The sequence below is a fragment of the Felis catus genome, chromosome C1 (genome assembly GCF_018350175.1).
Source record: "Felis catus isolate Fca126 chromosome C1, F.catus_Fca126_mat1.0, whole genome shotgun sequence".
In the NCBI taxonomy this organism is placed as follows: domain Eukaryota; kingdom Metazoa; phylum Chordata; class Mammalia; order Carnivora; family Felidae; genus Felis; species Felis catus.
The window spans coordinates 211,656,099-211,682,875 of NC_058375.1; the positions used below are offsets into that span (position 1 = coordinate 211,656,099).

Genomic DNA, 26,777 nt, shown 5'->3' on the forward strand with positions numbered 1-26,777 from the left:
ACACTCTTCCCTTTTTCAACTGATAATTTGTGGAGACATACTCCGAGATTATGTGACTATCCTGTTCCACATCGAACATCCGTCCACTGGTTTTAGTGTGCCCTGATGATTCTCGCCTGGCCCAATTAAGATGATGGTTGCAAAATGGTGATTTTCTAATTCCATCATTCTTGCCTTATTTATTAGTTAACGTTGTGTAGTAACACAGAGCTTTCCCCCCTCTCCAATCTATATGTTTGTATCAGGATAGCTTCGTAGACTCTTATTTTTTACTCAACGGGATATAACCCCCAACAGCTGTTATTTGAGGGTCAGTGTGTACCATATTTGACCAATGGAAACCAAGCTAGCTTCAGTTTTCCTTTGAAATCATCCCTTTTTTTTAAGAATGTCCTTGCTTTATAGCACAACAAATAATGTGTTTAGCAATCCTGGAGGCCTCCAGGCTTCTTGAAAATGCTCAACCAGGGATCATTTTATCATAAGGAAAAGCAACCTAAAATTTTCTCCCATCGAAAACTCAACCATTACCAAGAAACATATGTGACTCTAAACAAAACAGATTCTACATTTTATATTTTAATTATTGTTTTTTTATGAATAGCTCTGACTGTTGACATCTCTTGCATTACTGAAAGTAAATATAACAGGTAATATCCCTACAGTAAACAGGCAATAACAAGATAAACACACGATATACTTTGACTTAAATGTCAAGGAGATCCAGGATACATTCAAAAGAACTTAACATAGACATATAGAATTGTGTGCTTCCCATTAATAGCTACCTCTAAAGATAAATACAACTCTCTCTCTCTCTCCCTCACTCCCTCTGAATATAAAAGTCAAACTCCACTCTTAGCATCCTCACTCATTTACAGTGCCACGTACGCCATATTACCTCTCACTTTTCCTTCCAAAGAAATTAAGAGATAGCAAATAAATTATAAAATATCATTAGTTCACTGAAGCACTACAGAAATAAAGATATTCACGGGGCTTGCATTGTGTTCCTATCTTTTTTTTTTTTTTTGAAAGAGAGAGAGGGCTCAAGTGAGTGAGGGTCAGAGAGAGTGAGAAAATCCCGGGAGGTGGGGAGGAGAGAGAGAGACAGAGAGAGAGAGAGAGAAGCAGGGCTCACCCAAATCGGGGCTCGAGCTCACCCGATGCGGGACTTTAGCTCACAAACCTGTTGATCGTGACCTGAGCCGAAGTCAGATGGCTAACGACTGAGTCACCCAGGCACCCTGTGTTCCTATCTTTATATCCCAAGTACTATGCAGGTGCAATGGACATACAAGGAGGAATAAAGCCCCAGTTCCCAGCCGTTAGGGCTTAGAGGCTTCTAGAAGACAGAAGTCCACGAGTGATTCTACTAAAAAGAAAAACTAGAATGAGCTAAGCAGTAGGACTGCATCATAAGAACAAACTGTGGACACTTAGAAGAGAGGTATGATTCACTGCACTTGGAGATCAGGAAAGGCAGAAGAAGGGCAGTTTCATCTGCTATGGGAGGAATATGATCCCCTCGGCAGAGCATACGAGTGATGAAGGATATGTCAAACCAAGGAAACATTAGCAAAAGCATCGAACATAAAAACACACAGAATGTGGGAAATGGCCCAGGATGCATTAAAAGATGTAGACAGATGAAGACGGTGTATGACTTTGAACTCAAGCATCAAAGTCACTCCTTAGCATCTGATAAGGACACATCTTTACAAACACTGGCCACAGAAGGGAGGAAAGGAAATCTGCCTAATCACCAACATTTTAGTTCATTTAGCCTCGTTCCATACAAGCTTCTCACATCCAATGTGCAAAAGACTGCAGAAAGGGGGAAAGAAAGAACAAGAAGTGTAAACTAAATAACGTTTTCCCAAATACGAAATTAGCCAAATAGCATCTGTCCAAACAAACATAAACATTCTAAACTTCTAAACACTTAGATGAGATTTTCATTGTAATCACAAAGTCTCTGTTTCTCAGTAATCCTGGCAATTTTCAACACATGCCATTGCACAACATGCTTGTATTGAAAGATGGGCTGGAAAACCATCTGAGACCACGTCAGACCAGCATCAACGGATTGTTCGCGTCAGAGGACTGTGTCAATTTCAACAGGACAGCGCCAGACCAGGGCGGGGGCGGGGGGGGGGGGTCTTGGGGGCAGAGGGGGGGGGAGTGGGGAGTGGGGGGAGCACGAAGTGTTCTGTGGCAAATAAAGAAACACAAAATCTGGGAGACCGGTAGTGCCTGCATCTGCCATTATTGCCAATTCAGCACCTGTGGTAGAGCAGGCGTGGTGCTGCCATTTTTCCCTTTGACCTTGATAACAGAACTCTGACTCAATTTGGCTCAAAGCCCCGCCCAATTAAAATACTCTGGGGGCGCCTGGGTGGCGCAGTTGGTTAAGCGTCCGACTTCATCCAGGTCACGATCTCGCGGTCCGGGAGTTCGAGCCCCGCGTCGGGCTCTGGGCTGATGGCTCAGAGCCTGGAGCCTGTTTCCGATTCTGTGTCTCCCTCTCTCTCTGCCCCTCCCCCGTTCATGCTCTGTCTCTCTCTGTCCCAAAAATAAATAAACGTTGAAAAAAAAATTTTTTTTTAAAAATAAAATAAAATAAAATAAAATAAAATAAAATAAAATAAAATACTCTGTTCTCCCAACCAATACATGGCCACGCATAGTCCTCATCCCTGAAACATGAGCATCTCCCCGGGTAGGATGTGAGGGGAAGCTTTCGTGCTCCTAGTAAAAGGGCACAGATTACAAAGGCTCTCCTCTTTTGCCCTCCACGGTCTTAGGATGGAAGTTTCCTCTGTGATAACAACAATCTACTTCATATTTAACTGACTGAAGCCTTCTTGAGCACGGGAACCACTTCTTTAGACCCACCTTATAATTTAGTTTGGCTCCTCACCCAAAAGCAAAAGCTCCATGATATTTGTTGAAAGTGAAGCTTTTAAGGGGCACCTGGGTGGCTCAGTCGGTTGGGCGTCCGACTCCGGCTCAGGTCGTGATCTCGTGGTCTGTGGGTTCAAGCCCCGCATCGGGCTGTGAACCTGGAGCCTGCTTTGGATTCTGTGTCTCCCTGTCTGCCCCTCCCCTGCTTGCGCTCTCTCTCTCTCTCTCTCTTTCTCAAAAATAATGAACATTAAAAAAAAAAAAAAAGGAAAGGAGAGTTTTTAAGAAAGGGACATGGGGGAAGGAAGCAGCCTGCAAATCTACCAAAGTCAGTGTACTTTGACCTTCACCCTTGTAATCAGCATTAATCAAATCTATGGCCCCCACTTCTTTCAAGTGCCACAATTCCTTTCAAGCCCAAAATGCTGCTGACCCACAAACTGTACTTTGATATTCAGTACTTAAAAATAGGCATAAAGTCCAAAAGTCACAATGAATCAATAATTATTTTAAATAAATATTTCTTTCAATAAAGCACACAAGGTTTGAAAACTATTTGATGTATTTGCAAGGTATACATTTTTGGTCCATAGGAAATGCACATAGGGTTCACAGATACCTTTAAAAAAAATTCCATGACCCTTTCGAGTTCCAAGATCCATACGTCAAAAAGTATTATTAATCCATAGTAAGAGCATTTTATTTGAATCGAATGCATAGTCAATAGACTACCCAGAACCCCAAGGATGTAAGCTGTAACAGAGCCATGACTTTGCCTTCTGCTTTGGCCAACTTTAATCCAGTTTTAAATTTCTGAAGCAGGCTTCTGCTCCTATTTATAATGTGAAGTTTAAAAAAACATGTTAACACTTATGAAATTGTTATGCTACATAAAAATTCCCCTGAGTCTAAGATGCCCATAGAAATGCAAGAGATGAAAAATAATTTGCTCTATCACGCATTTTCTTATTTACCAGCAGGCATTAATAGCTTCAAATCAAAGTTAAATTTCCTATTTAGAGGGGCCAGTGATTGAAATAAAAAAGATAAACAGCATCAGCTTCTTAACATAAGGAAAGCAGGCATCTGCTAAGTTCCAAGAGACTTTTTAAAGTGCATTTTACAAGCAATCAACAGTTTGTCAATTTCTTCCAGTCCCTGGATCAAAATGAATCCATTTGTCCTCTTCATCTACAACCCAAGAAATGAGTTTTGTGAGCATCTAAGGCGAAGATTATGCCGTCTTAACCATAAGCCAAAACAAAAAGAAAAGTGAGAAGAAAAGAAAGAATTTTTTAAAAGGCCCCAAAAACCAATGGCTTTGAAGCAACTGTCAAATTTGGTTTGGTCCAATGTAGCTGTGACTTCCGGCCTCCAGCCGCTGAAAAGGAAAATGGGAGAAAGGAGAGGGGGCCGTTGCCCCTTGGGAAAGCTGTAAATAAAATGTCTGAGAGGTATTAGCAGTTAGCAAAGAGAGTTAGAGAAATTCAGGAGTGGAATGAACTTCACTCCCATTCATTGAGGAAAGGAGGAGGAGAAAAAGAACGGGGGGGGGGGGGGGGGGGCGGTGGAGAAAACACAGATATGGCCCCAAATCGCAAAGCAGGTCTACCTTACGTGTAGAGAGCCCTGCAAATTAAGTTTTATTTCCAAAAGACTGCCTCCAAGTTTTCACTGAATGCTCGCCCTGCTCCTAGGTACCCTGCCAGCACAGTCCCCTCCTGTTCAGAGCACACACACACATCTCACGGGCCAGCCTCTGTTCAACAAGAGCATTAAATTATGTTATGAAGAAAAACGCCAGTTCTCCGGGCCAAGGAGTAAAGAGATCAGCACCGCGTTTGTACTACTTACCATTAACACAACAGAGAGAAAGAAACACCAATTGGCCGGTTTCTTAGACTCTGCACTCTTCATTCTCTAGACCACCTGACTTCCAGAAAAACCACTGAGCTGTATCGCTCAGTCTGTCAACATCCTAAAACAGATATTGGCTGTACTCTATATGTGAATATTTAAGTATAATTTCAATTTCCCCAAGAGGATTCCCACGGGAGAATACTGATTTGAATTTTCTTTCGTTACACAACACTCTCCCAAATTTGCACTTTTGCAAAGCCATTTTCTACAAAGCATCAAGCTCCTAGAGAAAAGACAAGGGGGTGGGGTGGAGAAGGGGGCGGGAGGATGCCCCAGCTGACTGATGCCAGATGAACCTTCCTGGATTCAGAGAGCTTTGTTTTGAAGATTTCCGCCTCGTATTAAATCAAAGTGGCAAAGCAGGTCTTGAAGACTAGTGAACTACATTCTCCACCCAGAAGGTCAAGGCTGCCAACACTGGACGTATTTAACTTTCTGGGCTAGAGAGCCCACACTGTCCTAGAGTGAACTTACGGAGCCATTCACATTTTTAACCAACAACTACAGATATTTCTCGAGAACTAAGCCTCAGACAGCCTGGGACTGTGTCTTTTTGGCTATTTTGGCCCAAACGGCTGTACGTATCCCTGATACCGTTTCTACCCCAGACCCGGAGACAAGAGGGGATTCATTTTATAACGTGTACCAAAATTACTTTATTTGTGTTGGATGTAGTAAAAGCATCATTACTTAAAATGATAGGCCACTTTTTCAGTACAGAGATTTGGCAGAAAGGTGAGAGCGGCATCCAAGTTACCAAAACCTGAAGATTTATAGCAGATGCCAACAGCAGGACTACGCCGTGATAAACAACGAGGACAAAAATCATTCTCCGGCGATGGGGCCAGAGCATGAGAGCTGCAGGCCAGGGCTGTGGGATAATGAGGATTCTCTTTGTTCAGGAACGTAAGGCTGCATGCACAAAAAATTCCAGGGGGGAAGATGTTCGCACCCTTTCTTCGTCTCCCAGTGGAGCAAGCGCACAGTGGACGAGGGAAGTGTTCCCATAAGGAAGGACATGTGCGCGGCCATGACCCTCAGGTCTGTATCCCGGAGACCCTTCCAGCCTGGCTGCCTCGTTTTTCTCTGCCCACGAGCTCTGTTCCACACAACGCGTGTTGTCACACAAAATTTGAAGGCTGAGCATCAGAGGGTTCAAGGAAAATTCTTCCTGTGTAGCAATCAGAGTTTGTGGTTGCAAGGAGACAACAACTCCAGCTCCCGTGAGAGGAAAAAAACAAACTACCGGAGTGACATCAAATTGAAAGGAGGAAGGAAGGACCAAGCTCAGAAAGGATGGGGATCGAGAAGCTCCTGGGGCTGGGGCGCCTGGGTGGCTCAGTCGGTTAAGCGTCCGACTTCGCCTCAGGTATGATCTCGCGGTCCGTGGGTTCGAGCCCCGCGTCGGGCTCTGTGCTGACAGCTCAGAGCCTGGAGCCTGTTTCAGATTCTGTGCCTCCCTCTCCCTCTGCCCCTCCCCTGTTCATGCTCTCTCTCTCTGTCTCACAAATAAATAAATGTTAAAAAAAAAATTTAAAAAAAAGAAGAAGAAGAAGCTCCTGGGGTCTATGCAGCAGGACTGCAGGTCTCAGTGCTCAAAATAATCAGTTCTGGTGACTTTCAGCCTTTTGCCACCCTGCTCAGGATCCCAACTTTAGGGAGAAAGTGTCTTATTAACTTAGATACTAGGGGGACACGTGGAAGCCACAGCTAGAAGGTGACACCCTGACAGTCCCCCGCCCACAGGACAGGGAGAAGAATTCCCAAAAACGTGATCAGGATGCTGTTATCAGAAGCTGGGAAACGAAGCTGGGCAGAAAAAACTCACAGACGTCCACTTCAACCGCTACATAAACCGTCTTAGCATCCCTACTAAACTGTTTATTTTTTCGACTTTTAGAGGCAACTTTGTCAAAACCTACAATTAATATGATCACCCAAGAGTCTGTTGCAAATGTTCCATACAGAGAACCCCACAGTGGGGCACCTGGGTGGCTCAGTCAGTTGAGCACCCAATTCTTGATTTTGGGCTCAGGTCATGATCCTAGAGTTGTAGGACTGAGCCATGCCTTTCTCTCTCTCTCTCCCTCTGCCCTTCTCTCTAGCTTGCTCTCTTTCTCTGTCTCTTTCTCTCTAAAATAAGTAAATTTTTTTTTAAAAAGAACCCCATGGTAATCTCTAGGGTCTTCAATTTAGGAAAACACTTGGGGCTCCAGATGAGCTGATGGACATTCTTCTATTAGATAATGAGGGCTGAGTAATTCATCATGTTTCTCTTCTTACTTAGGCTGCCAGGAAGCTCAGAGCTGAAAGTTTCAGGCTCAGTTACAGTAGCTATCCTAGGTTTTCAGGTACAACTAAACCCTTCATTATTTGATTGTTATTTGTGGGGTTTTAGTTCAACCTTGTTTGAATGCATAAGCGGTATTTCGAGCTTTTACTGAAAACTACTTCAAAAGCATTTAGATTTCTTTCTTTACGAACCAAAAACTAATCCTTTCGGAACTGCATAAGAATCTAATACATAATTGTATTTGCTGAGCTTTTAGATTGGCCAGGGGTTTTCTGTTCTGCAGCCAGCAACATCTCTTTCCTTTCTTGCTAGTGCAGAGTTAACTTCAGGCAGCAGAAACTATTTCAGATGAATTTCTGGTTTTAAAAGTGGCTGTGGCAAAAAATATTAAATTTGATCAGCTAGAAGGCTGGATAGATAAATAATAACCCTTCTCTTGAGTCTGATTATAATGTAGGATAATTTTCAGAATAGTTATCAAGGAACAACAGGGAACTGTCTCAAACCTAACCAGACAGAGGAATGAGTAACTAGACAGAGAAACTGGGACATACACAGCTTTTATGCCATCACGAACCAAGGAGATTGGTTGAGCGTGAGAGGTCTAATCCATCAGTTTATAGGTAAAGCCACTTTCTGGTTAATTCCATGTACTTTTGATGCTAAACATCATCAGAATCTCATAATTCTGCAGGAATGGGCAAAGCTAAGGGGAACAGCAGAGTATCTGGGAAGGTAAGGAAAATCAGAAAACATCTACCGTGAGATTTTGAGTGGTTTGGGGGTGTTGGGGTTTTTTGTTTTGGGTTTGGGGTTTTTTTGTGTGTTTTTTCCTTCTTTTGGTGGTAACAGGAATTCTTAAATATCAAGGTGCTATCACCATTAAAGATGTCTTTCATGTTGGGTTTCCTGAAATAGCATCTGAACGGTTCTTCAGAGGCCAATAACCTGTGAGGAAAATGTTAAAAGCCATTAAGTTAAAAACCATTCTCCTTCCTCTAAATTCCCCCCTTTTTGGAAGCAATCTGTTCCAATGTTTGGCAGTAAAAATGCTCAAAATGAGCCAATACCGTACCAATGAGAAGTTTCCACTTGCCTGACATGGGAAACGCAGGAAACGGTGACCTGGGTTTGGTGAAGAGGCAGAGACGCCTCCCACTTCTGCCTGGACGCCCTCCCCCCCATGTTCAAGATCAGCAGATGCCATGGGCAAGGACACTTCCGGCTCCCATGCTTCTCTGTACCCTGGAGAGAAGGGGCAACGGTGCGTCCCTCCTCCCATCGCGAAGACGCCGGCACACCGCTCCGGGGAAAGAGGGGAGAAGAACTGGCACCTGAAGGTGGGCTCCCTGAGTTGTGCTGGCAGAACAATGGAGGATGCTAAGCAAATAACTGCGGTCACAGAATTTTCTAGCACATTGGCCTTTAAAAGTCAGAAGACCGAGAATCTTTTCCTGGTTCCAAGGACTCTATGAACTTTGGATTTAGATTTCCCACCAGCCAAACGAAGGAGCAGGGTCCCCAGCCCAAGTGCCCACAGGCCCATCGGCTTACGTGACTTAGTGATGCCTGCTCTTTAAGGCCTGGGACAAGCGAGAAGCCACCTCCCGTCCACGTGGAGCAGCGCTGGCCGCTGGTCACCATATCAGAACCCACTGTGGTCTGAACCTCCCACTTTCCAAGAGCATCAGAAAGTCCAGATTTCCTTATAAATTCCTCTAATTTTTCAATCCTGGAAACTAATTTGTAAAGTGTTTATATACACGGAAGGTGCCAAAGGAAACATTTTGGGAAGCGACAGCCAAGCCTCAGGCCCCCGGTTTGTCAACTTAAAGGAGATCAAGTTCTTTACAGAAGTGCTCTGGGCTGCGGGATGTTCCTTCACGAAGGGCTGGCTTCCCTTCCCCCCTCACGTGGAAATTCACGGGGCACTGGCACCTGAAAGGTTAAAAGTCATCCTGCAGCAAACCAGACTCACTTTCTGTCACCCACTGCTTCCCCCAACTGAACCCTTCGTGGCAAGACTCACTAAATAAACTCATGCTCCATGGAACACACTTTGAGAAACACCAAAACTCTATTATCCATCTAGCCCTAAAATGCTCTGCGGCTATGGAAACTAAAGGAGGGGAAGAAATTCGTATTTACTGACCCCCATTAACGTGCCAGTTACCATGCTAAGCTTGCGTATTCCATACCTCAACGAAGAGTCAAGAGCTAAATGTCATCACCCCCATTTTGAAGTTGAGGATACAGATCAGAGGCCCTGGAAGTAACCTCTAATAAGTGAGGCAGCCACGATTTATTTCCACGCGTGCCTGATTAAAAACCCCACGGTCTTGGGGCGCCTGAGTGGCTCAGTCAGTCAAGCGTCTGACTCTTGATTTTAGCCCAGGTCACGATCTCGTGGTTTGTGGGATCGAGCCCCGTGTCAGGCTCTGCGTTGACAGTGTGGAGCATGCTCGGGATTCTCTCTCTCCTTCTCTCTCTGCCCCTCCCTCGCTCTCACACGAGCACTATCTCTCTTTCTCTCAAACAAATAAAATGAAAAAATAAGTAAATAAAAGGTATCGAGGCAAGTGCCTTAAGTTTTCCTCCTTGAAAAGAAAAAAAAATGTTTGTAAACTAGATTAAGGTTATTTTTGTGAATGCTTCTCAATAGCATTCTAAAGTTCAGTGGCCATGGGTGAAGTTGCTATGTGCTGTGTAAATTTCTGAGTTGCCATACTCACGAGAAAAAGAATTATTCCATAAGAAATACATCGACCCTACATCTGCTAGGCACATCACATCTGTAAACTGGAAACAAGACCCACCCATGGTTTTGCGTGATGTATTCTGTTTTCTATCGCAAGAGGAGGAATATCAAGAAGGTGGCCCATCCAGTCATGGAGCCACAACCCACAAAATGTACCCATTCAACAACACAATCCCGAGTCTACTGGCCACGAGGGTCGGAGCCAGATGTTGGCACATAGGACAAAAAAGGCCTCTGAGGACTGAGCCCCTCTGGGCAGGCTGGAAAGAAGCAAGAAACACCACCAAGAGCAACAACAAGAAAGAGCCATCTTGAATGATGGATGGAACATCAAGGCACCAACCTGAAAAATCTACTCTTTGGGTGGGATTTCTTCTCTTGTTCAACTATTAGCTACAACTTAGGATCGTTAGGCAAACAGAGATGGATGAAACATGCCATCTCGAGGACTAAATAAAGGAACGTATTTAAAGGAGCGAATGGAACTGTAAGAAAAATAGTTTGTTATTTACATGCCAGTTAAAAGGATGTGAAGGCTACAGAGAACTGACAGAAGTGAGGGCAGAAACCGTGTATTGTTAGTTTCCCCAACACCTAGCACATGCCTGCCATACAATGACTACTTCGTATACCCTTGTTTGAACACCTTTCTTTTTTTTAAATTTTTTTAATGTTTATGTATTTCTGAGAGAGAGACAGAGGGTGAGTGGGGAAGGGGCAGAGAGAGGGGGAGAGAAAGTCTGAAGCAGGCTCCAGGCTCCAGGCTCCAAGCTGTCAGCACACAGCCCAACCCGGGGCTCGAACTCACAAACTGTGAGATCATGACCTGAGCCGAAGTCGGAAGCTTAACCAACTGAGCCACCCAGGTGCCCCAGACACCTTCCTATAGGGATAGTCAACATGTAATACACTGCATAATTTCCAAAGTCCTGACCTATGTAGAATCCCATGAAACCATCACCATAATCAAGATGTTGAACACATCCATCACTCCCAACCCCTTGTTCAAGCCTTTTCAAAATCTGTCCCCCCATCCGATTCTCAGATCCGCTAATGTGCTTTCCATCACTTTCCATCCCCACCAGGACTAAGCACTCCAGTTCATCCACATCCTCACCAACACAAGGTATGCTTGAAGTCTCTTTACTTTTATTTGTTTTTTTAATTCTTTTTAACGTTTATTTATTGAGACAGAGAGAGACAGAGCATGAACGGGGGAGGAGCAGAGAGAGAGGGAGACACAGAATCAGAAGCAGGCTCCAGGCTCCGAGCCATCAGCCCAGAGCCCGACGCGGGGCTCGAACTCCCGGACCGTGAGATCGTGACCTGAGCTGAAGTCGGACACTTAACCTACTGAGCCACCCAGGCACCCCTCTTTACTTTTAGCTATGCTATAGATAGGTAGTGATATCTCACAGTGGTTTTAATTTGCATTTTCTTGATGATTAATGATGTTCAACAGCTTCCTGTGTTTATTTCCTGTCCATATAACTTCTTTGTTCACATCGTTTGCTTTTTTTTTTTTTTTAATTGGGGTGTTTATCATCTTATCCACTATCTTGATATCCCGGACACAAGTCCTTTCCCACAGATTCACAAGTATTTTCTCCCACTCTGTGTCTCATCTAGTCATTCTCTTGTCTTTATTGCTTAAAGAGCAAAAGGTTTTATTTTGATGAAGTCCAATGTAATCAAATTTTCCTTTTATGGATCACTTTTTTGCTATTGTTCTAAGAAATCTTTGCCCAGTCCAAAGAAACTTCGGGCTGTGATAAACCATTCATTACCTTGATTTTAGGAATGTTTATGCTGATGCATAAAAAGTTATAAAGATCCACTGCATTTGTCTGCAAGCTTCCCAGTTTTAAGGCTTTGCATTTAGGCCTGTGATGAATTGTGAGTTTCTACACACCAGATGTATGATGTCAGGATCAAAGTTGGGGGGCTGTACGCAGATATCCAATTGGCCTAGCATCATTTGTTAAAAAGACTATCCTTTCTCCGGCAAACTTTGCACCTTTACCAGGATAGCACACACTTCTGATCCAAAAGCAGAATTCTCAAAAAAGGCCTTCGTTAACAGCCGCTAAAACATAAAAGTTGCACACATCCAATGCCGCCGGTCCGGTCTAAAGAAATAGATGCACACGTATGTAAGGATGTGCCCAGAGAGTTAAAACAGTACTGCCTACACGAGAACAAGGAAAGAAGATGGACACGCCCCCGGACAAGCCCTGACAGAGAGAGGACGGAACCACCTGTGGTCCCAACTGTACCACAAATTCTAGGCAGATACTTAAAAAGAATGAGTTGGACCTACATGTGCAGTAACCCCCCCCAACATCCATAGGGAATATGTTCCAAGACCCCCAGTGGATGTCGGAAACCGCAGAGAGTACGAAACCCCCTATATGCTATGTTTTTTCCCACGCATACATACCTAGGACAAATTTTAACTTGTAAGTTAGGCACAGTAAGAGATGAACAACAATCACCGATAGTAAAATAGAACAATTATCGCAATATACTGTCACTGAAGTTAGGGAATGTGGTCTCTCTCTGTCTCTAAAAATACCTTATTATCCTGTACTCATCCTTCTTCTTGTAATAAGGCAAATGATGTCAGCATTGTCATGTAACCTTGGGCAACTACTGACCTTCTAATGATCTGTCAGAAGAAGGATCGTGTGTTTCTGGACTGTAGTTGCCAGCCTGCAAGTAATTGAAACCATGGAAAGCCGAACCATGGATGGTTCGTAAAGCAAACAACATTCATGGTTTTATATATATATGTATATATATATATATATGTATATATATATACACATATATGTACGTGTATATATATACACACACACACACAAATATATATCATGGTTTTATATTTACATATATATATAAATATAAAATATTTATATATATAAGTGTATATATATATTATAAATATATAATATTTATATATAAGTATATATTTATATATATTATAAATGTATATATTTATATTTATATAATGTATATAAATATATATTTATATATATGTATATATATACACACACAAATATATATCATTATTATTATTATATAAACAAATATATATATTATTGAAATACATGAAAAGACCTAAATATGCATGTATTTCAATAATATATATATAAAACCACAAATATATTTCAATAATATACATATATAAAACCACAAATATATACATAAATAAATATATATATATATATATATATATATAACTGAAATACGTGAGAAAGACCTAAATATGCACCTATTCATTTGTATATTTTTGCAAAAACCTGGACAAAGTTGTGGAAAAATCATTACCAGACAGGTTATATGAGTTTCCTTCACGGATAGACTTGGGAACAGAGAAACGGACAAGCTTATTAACTTAACACACTTCTAAGCTGTCTGATTTGTTACCCTGTTACCCTAAGCAGATATTGTTTTGTAATTTTTTAGTCAAACCTAATATAAAACAGTAGCCATGACGTATAGCAGGTATGCTACTCCATTTCACATCTGCACCACCATCTGGAAAAAAATTCTCATTGCTTCCCCAACCCCCCGCCCACCCCCGTGGTTGGTTCAAGCAGGGAGAAATATATTGGTGCACGGAGGATACTCAAAAGAAAATTCGCAAGTAGGTGTTATGGGCTGAATCGTGCCTCTCCAAAGATTCATATGCTGCGATCCTAAGCCCCCACGCCTCAGAATGTGACCTTAGAAACAAGCATTGCAGATGTAATTGGTTAAGATGAGCTGGACCAGAGGAGGGCGGGCCCCTGGTCTAACATGGCTGGCGCCCTTCTGCAAAGCAGAAATGTAGGTACAGGGACACACACAGGGAGAACGCCAGGTGCAACCTGGGGATCCTGCCAGCAAGCCAAGGGACATCTAAGATTTCCAGAAAACCACCAGAAGCTAGGAGGGAGGCACGGAACAGATTCTCCGCCTCGGAAGAAGCCAAACCTGCGGACCCCTTGATTTTAGAGCCCCAGCGTCCAGATGGGTGAGACAACAACAAATTCCTGCTGCTTAGGACGCCCAGCTTGTGGCAGCGCTAGGAAACTAAGGCACTAGGCTACCAAGAATTTCAGGCCCAACGCAGAAGAGCCACCTGTCGGCACCGTGGCCCCCCGGCCCGCAGCTCGGGTCCCAGGGAATATCTACAGGAGACTCAGAGTGTGGACGGCTGTCTCCGCTATCCCACATCATGGGTGGCTTGTACACGGGGGTGTCACACCCACCTGGGAAGTGCCAGCCGGTTCCTGATGGAAAGGCACCTGAGCCCGCGGGAGCTGTGTGTTTATCCTCAGACCCCCAATTAACAAAGAAGCTGTGAGGCAGGGACGGGGTCTCCAAGGGACCAGGACAAGGGATCAAGACCGGTGGGACTGTTCTCAGGATGACAACGAAGGAGGCTCTTCCTCAGCGGCAGCTCTCCTATCCCCTCCCTTCCCCACGTGCAGTATTCACTCCTTCCTGAGGAACAGAATGTAAGGGAAAACAGCATTTTAAAACTGGAGAGGCTCTAACCCAGGCTCCTTGCCCTCGGCGGGCTTGCAAGTGTCTCTGCTGCCATAGCTGCTGCATCGAAACGAAGAGCCAGGAGCGCCTGGGCGGCTCAGTCGGTCAAGTGTCTTATTTTTAGTTCCGTCTCAGGTCATGATCTCACAGTTTGTGAGTTCGAGCCCTGCATCGGGCTCTGTGCCGGTGGCATAGAGCCTGTTTGGGGTTCTCTCCCTGCCTCTCTCTCTCTCTGTCCCTCCCTTGCTCTCTCTCTCTCTCTCTCCCCCTCTCTCAATATAAATAAACTTAAGAAAAAAAAAAACTTTTTCTTTAATAAAATAAAGAGGAGCCAGCCCAGGAAAGCAAGCATGATGACTCCTCATGACGCTCAACTTTTTGTCTTAAAAGTGAGCTCCGCAATCGAAATAGGTTTGTTTTGTTTTGTTTTGTTTTTAATAATGTTTACAATTACCAAGTGAAAAGCGAAAACAAACCACAATGTCTAACCGGATGCAAACAATCAACCAGACAATAATCTGAGGCTGCCACGGACGGAGGGACTCTAAAGTCAACCCACACTTGTCCCTGTTGGAGACCCTGCAGACACTCTGACGATCTGGATTGTTTTGAGCATAAAACCCTAGCCTTCCCTTGGTCTCCGCCTGCCTGGAAAAGTACCACTGAGATCCGCCTAAAAGCAACTACTTTTCACATCCCATAATTGTAATGACCAACGTTAACTACCTCTTGAAGCACATTTACTGTATTTTCCAGACGTGCTCCCCTTGGCAACACAGCCCCCGTTTGCCACCTTTCCTAGGTTGTTGACCAGAAGCAGACGAGGGAGGAAGAAGCAGTAATTTCGTTGTTTTATAACGTCTGTTTTCATTTTCTTTGAATCCACCGCAAATAAAGTCACACACTCGGTATAAAAAGAGCATGCTATGGACACATTCATTTCGTCCCAGTTTATGAGAGTCGGGCATCCCTAGACTTTTAGAAATACAGAGAACATGGTCAAGAGCAACATGGTGTTATCACTGTATTGGTTTATGATGGCTCCTATAACAAATTACTATAGATTGGGGGGTTTAAGACAATAGAAATGTATTCTCTCACGCTTCTGGAGGCTGGAAGTCCCAAATCAAGATGGCGGCAGGGTCACGGTTCCTGCAAAGGTTCTAAGAACACAGTCTTGATTCTTCTAGCTTTTGATGGCTGCCAGAATCCTTAGCAATCCTTGGCTTGTGACAGCAGAACTCCATTCTCTGCCCGTCTTCACACAGCTTTCTCTCCTATGCCTCCTCTGTGCCTTCAAATCTCTCCTTGTAAGGACACCAGTCACTGGATATAGGGCTCACCTTGATAAAAAGACTCAACTGGTGTATAAGCTTCAACAAGCAGAGGGAGGTGGTGTTTTTCTCGCTATTGGAATCTCCCTTATCAAAGTAAGACTTCAGCGGCAACAGCTGAGGGGAGAGGAAGGAGGTCTGGGCCATCAGACATGGGGAAGATGACCTCAACAAGGTGAGGGACCCAAGTGACACGAGCACTAGGTGAGCCAGCTTCATGAGACTCTGGAAGCACCGAAATAGGCCCAACGTCGCGAAACAAGTCTGTGCCTTATTCCTGAGACCGTCCCTTTCCAGTTCTTGGCCTGAGGGTTCGGACTTAGTGAATACTCTGATGCTGTGTCACTGGTTGGCAGCTAAACTGGGATCAAAACTCTTTTTTAACATAAAATGATAGCAACTAATTCCACTGGACTCCAAGGAGGTCTTTGGACAAAGACCTCATCTATTTCTTCTTGCTCTACTTCAACAAAGCCTGCGTTCAGATCTGTGCCCAAGGGGGCCGAGTGAAGCACACTGTGGTGTTACTGAGTGATGCTGGACTAGTTTTATTTGCTGACCACTAACGACTCCCTGAATTGCCGCTATTTGCTATTTTGGAAAGCCCCGTGGAAGGCAGCCTGATCCCCAGTCGCCTTGGGGCCGTCCGGGATGGACTCTTCCAGGATCCAGTCTACAGGCCTAATTCACATAGTAGGATGGAGTCAGTGTAAAGGGAGTGGGGAGGAGAGAGCCAATCTGGAACATCAAACAAAACGCGCAAGTTGCCTAACAGCCCCAGATAACCCAGTACAGTCAACAAGAAACAGCCCAATTAGGCAATGGGTAACCAGGGGGCAGAGAGTTTTTTCCAAGGCTGACATTTTGCAAGTCACTTGGGGGACAGTTTGTTGACAAACCCAGAGAAAGACCCAATGACGTAAAGCTAACATTCTGCTCCTGAAAGACCTCAGATTAACAACTCCAATGTTTCCTTAAAAACAATGAAGCCCAACGCTTTGTACTCAACTCATCTAAGAGGGGTGAAAAGAATTGCAAAATCTAGAACCAATTTGGTGAGAAACCCGTGCCTCGCTAAGAGCAGCTATCCCTTATTTCCAAGAAAATGCCCCCGAACTCCCCAACCTCCTTCCTCCCTTCCCCCCATTTTTGGTCTAAACGTGGAAGGACTTCAGACAAGATCAGGCTGGGTGACCAGCTCTCAAGGTCTCTAGTGTGGATAAATGCCATGCGTTCCAGTTGAAGAGACTTCTAAATGGCACGTGGGAATCTCGGCTCAAGTACGACATAACAGCTTACTTCCCCCAAGATGAAGGCCACCAAATGAGGGAAGCCCTGGTCAGCCCAGGCAACCGCAAGAGATACGAAAGCAGCCTCTCTGAGCCACTCACCCCGCCACTGTTGCAATTCCATTTATTAATAGACAACAGCACCAGCACATCTAAAGCAAACTGCTGGGTGGCGCAGTCGGTTAAGCGTCCGACTTCGGCTCGGGTCATGATCTCGCGGTTCGTGGGTTCGAGCCCCGCTTTGGGCTCTGCGCTGACAGCTCAGAGCCTGGAGCCTGCTTCGGGATTCTGTGTCTCCCTCTCTGGCCCTCCCCAGCTCGCGCTCTTTCTCTCTCTCTCAAAAATAAATAAGCATTCACAAAAATAAAATAAAGCATCCTACTTTGTCTCATCCATTCGTACTACAGAAAAGTGGTTAAGAAGCAAGGTCTGAAGCCAAACCACCTGGTTGGAATTCTAGCTTGGCTCCTTTCTAGCCACCCTTCCCTGACCAAGTCGTTTAACCTCTTTGGATTTCGGTTTTTTAACTATAAAATGGGGATAAAAGTGGCTATGGAAGGTAAATGAAGTAGATGATTCAAATAAAACCCCCGGCCCCGTGCCACACGCACGACACGTGCTCCATAAAAACGAGCCATTGCCAGTTCCTTCCTTGCTCTGTGTATCTTTCGTCAATGTGGTCTGCCCGGAAAAGTGTCATATTTGCCAAAGTTTGCTCTCCGCCTGGCGGGCCTGGCCTAACGCTCTCCAGCTGACGTTCTAGACAGTTCTTCCATCGCTGAGAAGTGATGAAAAGAGAGAAGTAGAGAAATAAGTCTAGAACAATCTACAGTCCAAGTGAAGGTGAGATCTATCAGATAAGGCAAGGCAGAGAAAGGGCAACATAATCTTACCTCCTAAAATCTGCCAAGTTTTACCTCCAATAAAACTTAAGCTCTATTTACATGAACCTCTCTGCCAGCCCAAAGTTTAACCGGCAACGAAAGAGGGCAGGATCTGGGTTTCTTCCGATCCTTCCTCATTTCACCCTGCTTTAAAGGCGCTGATGCTCAGCCGTTGGACACAATGAGAGTAAAAAGGAAAGCAGTGAGAGGAAGAAAACCATCCAGGCTGAGAAGCCAAGAGTGAGCTTTATGGATAGGAGTTCCGTATTTCCTGGGTCTGCCATGGAGAAATTTCAGTCTCAGGGAAGACAGGCAAATGAGGAAACTGGAACCCTAATGGATCGCCTCACGAGAAGACAGTCGCACAGACTCCACACTTAGAATTTGCCGGAACTTGCTTCTCAAACATTCCTACTATCACATTCCACTCTGTCCTTGTAATAACTCCACCACAGGCAAGGATCCGTTGGCCTCCTTTGTTTCGAGCTCCGTCTCCATTCGTCTTTCTCCTGCTCTCCTCCTCTCCTGGCCTGCGGAGAAATGTATCTGGTAGCTCACTGGAGACATATGCTCTGGGAAAACACACCTGCCTGTGGCTAAACGTGTCTGCACTCCTGCCTGCGTGAGTCTGTCATTTCTAAGGGATCTGGCCCACCCAACAGTTGAGGCAACTCAGAAGCCCATGCAAGTTGTAAAATATCAAGGCCGGAAGTAATCTCATCTCTTTTAAAAAACCAATACCCTAGCCCTAAAAGTCCCCTTTGCTTTTCTGAGAGGAGCCTGTCTCAGATCCGCTCCTTTAAAAACGTAGAACTCTCCCGAGTCCCTCCAAGAAAAAGAGTCCGCTGTGCAGCGGAGAAGGTGAAAAGGGAAGAATTAATATTTATTCATCTTTAAAAGTTGGGGTGGCAATTGAAATCTTCACATTCCTTTTGATCCTATTCTATTTTTAATGGCAGAAACTCCCAGCCAGGGCTCCAGTGGGATGCAACAGAAGTTTTAACATTCAGGGGAGCAAATGAACTTGCCGCGGTGTGTGTGACTGAATGAGAAATTATCCAGCTCAGCTCAGCCCTGCTCGGGGCAACAGGTCCCTGCGCCCCGTTACTGGATTTGGGTCAGTCAGCTACACCCCAAAGCAGAAAATATCGGCATCGTTTTGTTTGGCAAAGAAGCGAGTACCGATAGTGATAAGCAAGCCTGGTCAGGGATGTCAGCTCTGACCAAGAAGGCTGGCTGCCAGACCCACGTTAGCTAGAAGGTCACGGTCAGGCCTAAGCAAGGTTCTGCCACACCGCCAGGGCCACAGACTCTTGGAATGGGCATCACCTAGTAGGAATGCATAAAATCAATTTAGAAACAAATGCCATTCTTCCCTCCCCTCGCCTCTTTTGTTTCTAGGTGCTTGTACAATAAATTGGCTCCCTGGTCCTTAGTCCTATTCGGGAGCTCTGGGAATGCTTCCTTTAAGGATTTTCTTCACCCCAGCTCATCCAGATTGCATTCTTGCATTAAAAATTAATGAGGAAAAAAAAATTAATGAGGTTGTACGAGAAGGTTAGGGTTTGTGTGAGAAGGGTGGCGCTTGGCCTTCACTCAGGAGTGGGAGCCCCATCCAGCACAACATCCATCACCGTCTCCACGGCCATAGAATCAGGGCGAGATAAAGCATCCCGTTCGCTGAGGAATCAGCAACCAACCTTCCTATACGGTGGTGCCTCGAGGGCAGCAAGGGGAAGAAAAAACCCCAGACAGCAAACAGAGACCGTGACCAACATAACCACCGGGAATGTAAATAAAATATTATTACGCACAGCTCACTCACCACCTCACCCTCACCAACTCCCTCCCCCAGAAGCAAAAAGTAAAAACATACAAATTGTGTGTTTTTAAAAAGAGCTGAGCTGCTATTTGGAAAGAAGCCACAAATAGGAAGATTTTTCTCCAGTTGGCTCGCTACTGTAATCACAAGGCTTGAGCTGCACCTTCACAAGCGAACCAGGCTTGTTTACTAATTTAAACTTGGGGAGCATGAAGCTGAGCCTCACTCACGTCAGGAAGTACCTTCCAACAGTGATTTGATCTTAGTCAGGCCTAAGCCATGTTTACCTGGGCTTTCAAAAGCCCAAACCTCCGGCTCTTTCGACAGCACACTTTAAAATGAAATAAATGCACTCCAAGAGCCAACTGTAACAATCCAGGCTCGTGCCAAACACACAGGTGTAAATTTCACACAAGAGCCGGGGAGGGCGTTTCTAGTAAAGAACGATGGCCATGCGGAATGCAAGCCAGAGCTCTCGCCTGCCCAGGGTCACGTGCTCCGGAGCACAAGGGAGACCTTAAAGGAAACAGGGCGGCAGAAAGAACTCCAAGAGCCGAAATCCACAAACTTCGCAGAGGTACAGAACACCAGGCCAGAAAAGCTGCCTCAAGGAAGTCTGGCCTTATCTCTCTAAGGACTTCTAAAGAGCCCCCCTCATCACCTGGATGGGGAGCCCGCCATCCTCCTCGGTCACCCCTTCCTTCAGAAGAGAAGCCATGCCCTGAACTGACAGGGACTTCAAATGACACAACTAGTAGCTGGTGTCACAGCCGAAATACATTTACGTTACCTTTGGTCAATCACTCAGACTCCATGTTGATATTCTCTTAATAAGACAAGGAGGTTAGAGGCCAGTCACCTACGACCTTGTGTCCAAGACTAAAGGTCTCTTCTCTTGTTTCGTCTGTTTGAGACCCTGGGGAACTGGCCTGGTGTCTCAGGTTCTGTTCACGTGAACCCACTCCCCACAAATCCAAAGACCCGGGGAGGCTTGGAAACAGGCTCTGGGGCATCTGCTTCTGCTAAATGCAATGCCCTCTGCAGGTTAATCCTCAGTATGAAAACTCATGGCAAAGGTTAGCCTCTCCCAGCATCTAAGGGACAGTCTGCATTTTGCATTTGGAGCTTTACATTTTCATTGAGAAACCTCCCAAGCCAGCCAGGGTTCCTGGCCTCAACTATACTAAGTGTTCCGACTAGCTCAGCCTCCAAGGGCGCCGTATTTTACCACTTAAACACTCCTTCAAAGTTTACTATGAAACAATGTGGCTCTCAGCCTGCCAAAAGTTTAAGTGCAGGTTTCGGTGGATTTTATCTAGCAGAGTAACCACCCTCTCTCTTGGCAATATTTGCAAGCAAAAGGCAGTCATCAAACCTTGCAGTCTGGGCAATTCCAGGGTCCCAAGTGTCACCGGATGAGCGCCTTTCTGTAAACATCCCTCCTTCTCATTTTGACCCCCTTCCTGTCACCCTGGCTTCGGAATCCAAATTAAAGGCAGTCTGCCATGTCAGTGGACAGCACTGAAAAACTTTTGATGGGATGACCCAGGGCATAACTATTCCTAGCTGAACTTAACTTTCGATTTTCAAATATCTGGGGGAGCCGAAGTTCCGGGGAGATGAAAGGAGGGCACCAACAAACAGGAAAATAAAATAAAATATAAAATAAAGTGAAATATAATATAAAATAAAATAAAATAAAATAAAATAAAATAAATAGCATACCATGGCCAAGTCAAAGCAAGTTTGATATTTCCAAATTACACTGGCAAATGGATGTTTCCACAAATCATTTGTTCTGTCTTTCCCGGAGAGAAAAAAAGAAGGGGAAAAAAAAAATCTGGATGCCGAAACCCTAACCCCAGATCAGTAAATCGTGCCCGCGGAATGCAATCTAAAATTGCTGGTCAGAAAGTGCAAGCTTCCACATATCAACACGCACACAAACACCCGAAGCCAAAAGTTGTAACGCCCGAAGCGTTGCGTTGGTCAACGTCCCCCCGTCTGGCCCCCGCCGGGTGCCCGGCGGCGCCGGGCTAAGCTGACAGCATCCTGCTCTTCCACGACCGACCGCTCCGGGCAAATCCCCGCCAAGGGGGCGCAGGCGCCCCCCCTCGGGCTCCTCGGGCCCGGGGCACCTCCTCCTCCAGGCTGGCCCCCGGCCGGCCGGCCGGCCGTGCGGGCGCCCCTTACCTGCAGGCGCTCGGTGGCCGGCTGCCACATCTTCCAGCCCGGGGTTTGGCCGAGGAGACGCCGGCGAGACTCTCGATCGCGCCGGGGGCAGGGGGTGGGGGGCGGGGGGCGAGGGGCGAGGGGCTGCGGCCCCGCTTTACATCTGGGGTCGGCGTCCGCGGGGGCGTTCGTCCCGGAGCCGGCCGCCGCCGCGGGGTGGGCGCAGGGGGGCCGCGAGCAGAGGAGGCGGCGCCGCGCTCCGCTGCCGGCAACTTGTGGGCACGGCGGCGCGCCGGCTGTCCTGGCGCAGCTGCGAGAGGACTGCGCAGCTCCGCCCGGGCCCGCGAGCGCACGGCGGCGGCGGCGGCGGCGGCGGCGGCGGCGACCGCTCCCTCCTCCTCCCCCGCCGCCGCCGCCGCCGCCGCCGTCGCCGCCGCCGCCCGGACCTGCGCGCTCTGAGCATGCCCGGGGCCGGCGCCCGCCCGAGAGCCAGCACTCCCGGGGCCGCCAGTTCCCGCCGCCGGAGCGGGGAGGCCAGAGCCGGCCGCCCTGCGCCCCCCCACCCCCGCGGGACCCCGGGGTGGGTGGGGGCGGGACGGGGTCTGGGAGAGGGGGACAGACTGGCTGGGGAGGGCAGGGCCCGAAAGGCTAGGTTCCGCAGGGATCTTTGAAGCGCCTGGGACTCGCCTGGGCGCTGTGAGGCGCGACAGACTTTCCATTCATTCTTGCCAGTGGAGTTAACTGAGCAGCTATTATGTTCCAGGCTGATGCTGGGCTCTGGGGGGGGATCTAGAGGCACAGGACCCAAGACGGGAGAAAGGTGCCTCCTCTCCTGAGCTTTCAGTCTAGCTGGGACGCCGGTCCGTGACCAAGAGGATAGGTGAACGGGTACTGGGTCAGGTGGTGAGGCATGGTAGGGAAGAAATAAAACAGGGCTGGCTTATGAGGGAAGAAGGGGAGAGGAGATCTCTTTTTAGAGTGGGACCCTGGGAATGTCTGGAGTAAGACCCCAAAATGGGCACGGTGAGGGATGGGACGCTGGGCAGAGGACTGGGGTGCGTATCCAGTGAGGCGCGTAGCACAGGGCCCCCATTCTTCATCCCTCCAGAGATGTGCCAGGCGCTGCAGGAGGCTCAGAGAACCCAAAGCCTGGCCGCCGTGGGCTCCCAGGCTTCGAGGCCCACATGCTACTGTTTGCATCCTAAAACAACTCCTTTCCCGAACAGGCCAGGCCCTTCCCATCCTCTTGACAACTAGGCAAGATAAGTATTACTATTCCCATCGTATGGATTAAATAAATGAGGCTGGCAGGGTTTAGGTCACCGTCCAAGCGACACAGCCAGTGAGTGGCTTAGAGTGTGCACAGGTGACTTCCAGGCGGGAGTTCTCAATTCGGAGCCCCTTGATGTGCTCTGACCGTGCAATGCCTGGGGAAAAGAGCAACCATCTGGGGCTGGGGGCACGGGGACCTTGGCAGGATGGGGTAGCTGAGCTGAGTCTGGAGGGCTGATGAAGAGTGTGGGCAGAGAACATGGTGGGAAATGCTGAGGGACAGGAACAGAGAGAGTAAGAGCAGCAAGGTGTATGCGAGGCCCAGGCCTCCTGAGAGGCGGGGTCTGGGGAGCAGGGAGGCTGGCAGGGGAAGCGTTCTGACAACATACCATGGGGCACTGGGACAGGTGCACAGCCTGAGTCCCGAGCAACCAGGGCACTATGAAAATTAACACCCCATGCCCAGAAGGATCTGTGCTATCTCGTGCATAGGTGGGGTGTGATTTCCAGATATCAGAGCGGTCTGGAATGCAGCCCTCAGCTCATCGGATCCTCCTAGTGCATCTCCCCAGGCTTGGGAACACGAGATTCATAGAGTCTCCCAGAGGAGAGCCCACAGTAAGGATTTCAGATGCAGGGCTTCCCCCCCCCCCCCCCCCGCCAACCCGGTGTTCTTCACCAAGGCTCCAAGCAGCTCCTTCAGGACCCTGCAGTTGTGAGTCGGCATCCCCTACCCTGGCACATCCAAGACCCTTGGTGCCCTGGAAGGTTCTCGCAGAGCCACAGAGATGCTTCTCAGGGGCTGGTCCCTGTCTCCCCAGAGGAGCACGGGACCCTCCAGCCCCTGCCGGAAAACCACCAGGCCTTACTCTCTCGGCCACTTCCCACTTGCCCGGGACCTACCAATAAACCCCTTATATTGAGGTGATCAGCCCTCCATGGGTATGCATCTCTGATGTCTGGTCATGTGGTCTGTTTTGAGATGCTATTTTTAGTTTCCCAATAACTCCTCCTGCGCACCTCCCACACCTAGAAAACTCCTGATGAGAATAATAGACCTGCCCAGCCTCCTAGTTCTCTTTTGTCAAATCCCAAAGCAGAAAGAGATGCACTTCATTACGAAAATCTAGAAAATCCAAATGTACATATTAAACCTCTCAGGAAGCTAAAACGGGAATATTCGGTTGCCAGCGACGTCTTCAGACTCAAGCGTTGAAACCCTCCTCAGTTGCAGATGCTTCCGTGGAAAAGTGATTTTGTTTTAAATAGCAGCGGGATGAGATACCGGCCTAAATTCAAATCGCATTAGAGCGTTAAATCCTGTCTTCTCACCTCCGAGTGTAATTAATTGTTATGACTCAGTAATACAGCTTTTTAGTTCAGCGTATGGTGCTATTTAAAGAGAAAAGGCTTCCTCTCTGTAGAGATGGCTCTCAGTTACCAGTTCACTTTGCAAACAGATTTGGTAGAGACTGTGTTTCGCCGACATTCCTGTTTCAGTTACCTTTGTGCCACTAACCAGGAGGCCGAGGCGGGGCTGGGGAGGGTGTGTAGGTGGAGGCTGTTGGAAGGTGGCAGAAGGGATGGGACAATCCCCCACCCCCATCAGTTTGGCTCCCGAGGCTTCCCATTCAGGAGTAACCTGCAACAGAAGGTGAATGAAATAGAGACATCTACTGGCCGGAGCTGGGACGTGCATTCTGATCTCTCCCAACCTCGCCCTCCTGCTGAGTCTGATCGAGCTGCTTTACTATGCGAACAGATCTGTTCAGGACAAGGCACCATTCGTGAAATAAGCAAGGTGTTTTGGTGCAATGAGGAGAAATATAAGGTACATAGAAAACAAGGTACACAGAAACGTGCCTCATGTCATGCATAATCCTCCATAACGATCTTAATAAATACTATTTCAAGAAAAATGACCGGAAAAACAAAAAGAGTGACTTATAAACATGAGTTTGGGTCCAGGAAAAAAAAAAAATCACAGTCATCCCTAGAAGATGTTGTAAGCCGTCTTTAATCTAGTTCATGGTTCTGAGCCCTGAGGTAAGCAACCTAAATAGCCACATCAGGAGACAGGTGAACTAAATTCTGGTCCAGAATATGAAAAATAGATTAAAATATTACGCCGCTATTAAAAGGGATAATTATACAGCTGTGTTGCAACTGGAAAATAATGCTTATGGTATAATTATAGATTTTCTTAAAGTAGGTTAAAATGTGCATAATTTGAATATCTGTATAAAATATGTATCAGTCTCAATAAATGCTGGAAAGAAGCTAGGACAATGGGGAGACCCAGGTCGAATCCCAGCCTTCAAACTATCTAGGTGATGACTTTCTGCAGGTTATTTGCCTGCTGAACCTCAGATTTTTCATCTGTAAAAAAGGGTGATAATACCACTTAAGGTTTTTAGGAGCCACGAGTGAGGGCATGTGGGGCTGCTACGTGCCTGACACATAGTGGATGTGCAGAAAACAATAGTTTTCATCTCTTTACTTTTCTGCCCCCTTTTTATCATTGAAATGATCAAATTCTCACCAAGTGGTGAGCGTTTCCTGCGGTTAAGTCATTTCCATTTGGAATATTTGTAGATTTCACTTATTTGATTTAGTTTCTCAAACAAAAGTGATCAACCATATTGAAGCTCATTTACATTTCTAATTCAGTCAGATGGCCAGCAAAATGTATTATGGTTCTATGTTCAGCAGAGCAAACCATTCTTTTGGTATCATTAACTTTATTTCAAAATCACCAAAACAGCTGTAGATGAATAAGACAGAAAAGTCTGAAAATTCATTAAAGCCATTTGAACCTCCCTATAGTGATGGAGCCTCTGGCTCTTGTCCCTACATAGTGACAGGTATTTATGGGGGTGCTCAGATAACCCTTTTCCTCCCTTAAAAGGAAATATTCCTAGCTCATCTTTGCAAACCCGGTTAACTGGTTAATACCCAGGATGTGTGTCATCATTCTTTACTTCCTCATACCGTTCCCAGCCTCAGAAATGCGGTAGATTATTTTCAAAAGTGGTCACAAACATCCCTCTCCTTGCCCACACCCCAAAAGCCCTTTGCACTGTGGCTTGCCTATTTCTCTCATTATGAGGTGGAATTCATCCGCACGTTTTGAATCTCTGCTGGACATAGTTGGTTCATAAACTGGCCCCCGTACACAGAGGACAAAGGGAGCCGGAAGAAAGAGTCAGGTCGCTTCAGAATGGCAAGTGGCAATTTTAGTAGGCAAGGGAACTTACGAGGCTTGTCTTGAGTGGCCTGCAAGACAAGTAGATCTCCCCAGCGGCCGGCCAGACTAACTGGGTTCAGTCACATATACCTTCCGGATGGTCTCAACAACACCTTACTCTATCAAGGCTACGTCCTTGAAAACAGCTCCCAAGGTGGGGAACAGTGGGCAGAGTACGTTTCAAGGATGGGGGCGGGAGGGGTGACGAACCTCTAATTGACCCTGTCTAGCTCCAGAATCAGCTGGCGGTCATGTGTCTCTCAGTAACCTCTTTCAGCGGACGTGTGACTTGCTCAGATCGATAGAATGTAGCAGATGTGACACTGTGGAACTTGCAAGCCTG

At 46.5% G+C, this 26,777-nt stretch overlaps 1 protein-coding gene across 2 annotated transcripts in view; it reads right to left on the minus strand.

The window, feature by feature from the left end:
- Nucleotides 1-22,103, minus strand: part of PID1 (phosphotyrosine interaction domain containing 1) — a 230,654-nt gene extending 208,551 nt beyond the window's left edge. Inside the window, exon 1 of one of the 2 annotated variants that reach the window (XM_023259770.2) lies at nt 21,937-22,103. In XM_023259770.2, coding sequence (XP_023115538.1) covers nt 21,937-21,966 — 30 coding nt within the window. In that variant the 5' untranslated portion in view covers nt 21,967-22,103. The remainder of the gene's footprint in view (nt 1-21,936) is intronic. The other variant, XM_023259771.2, reaches the window with a different exon arrangement.
- Between the last annotated feature and the right edge of the window lie 4,674 nt (nt 22,104-26,777).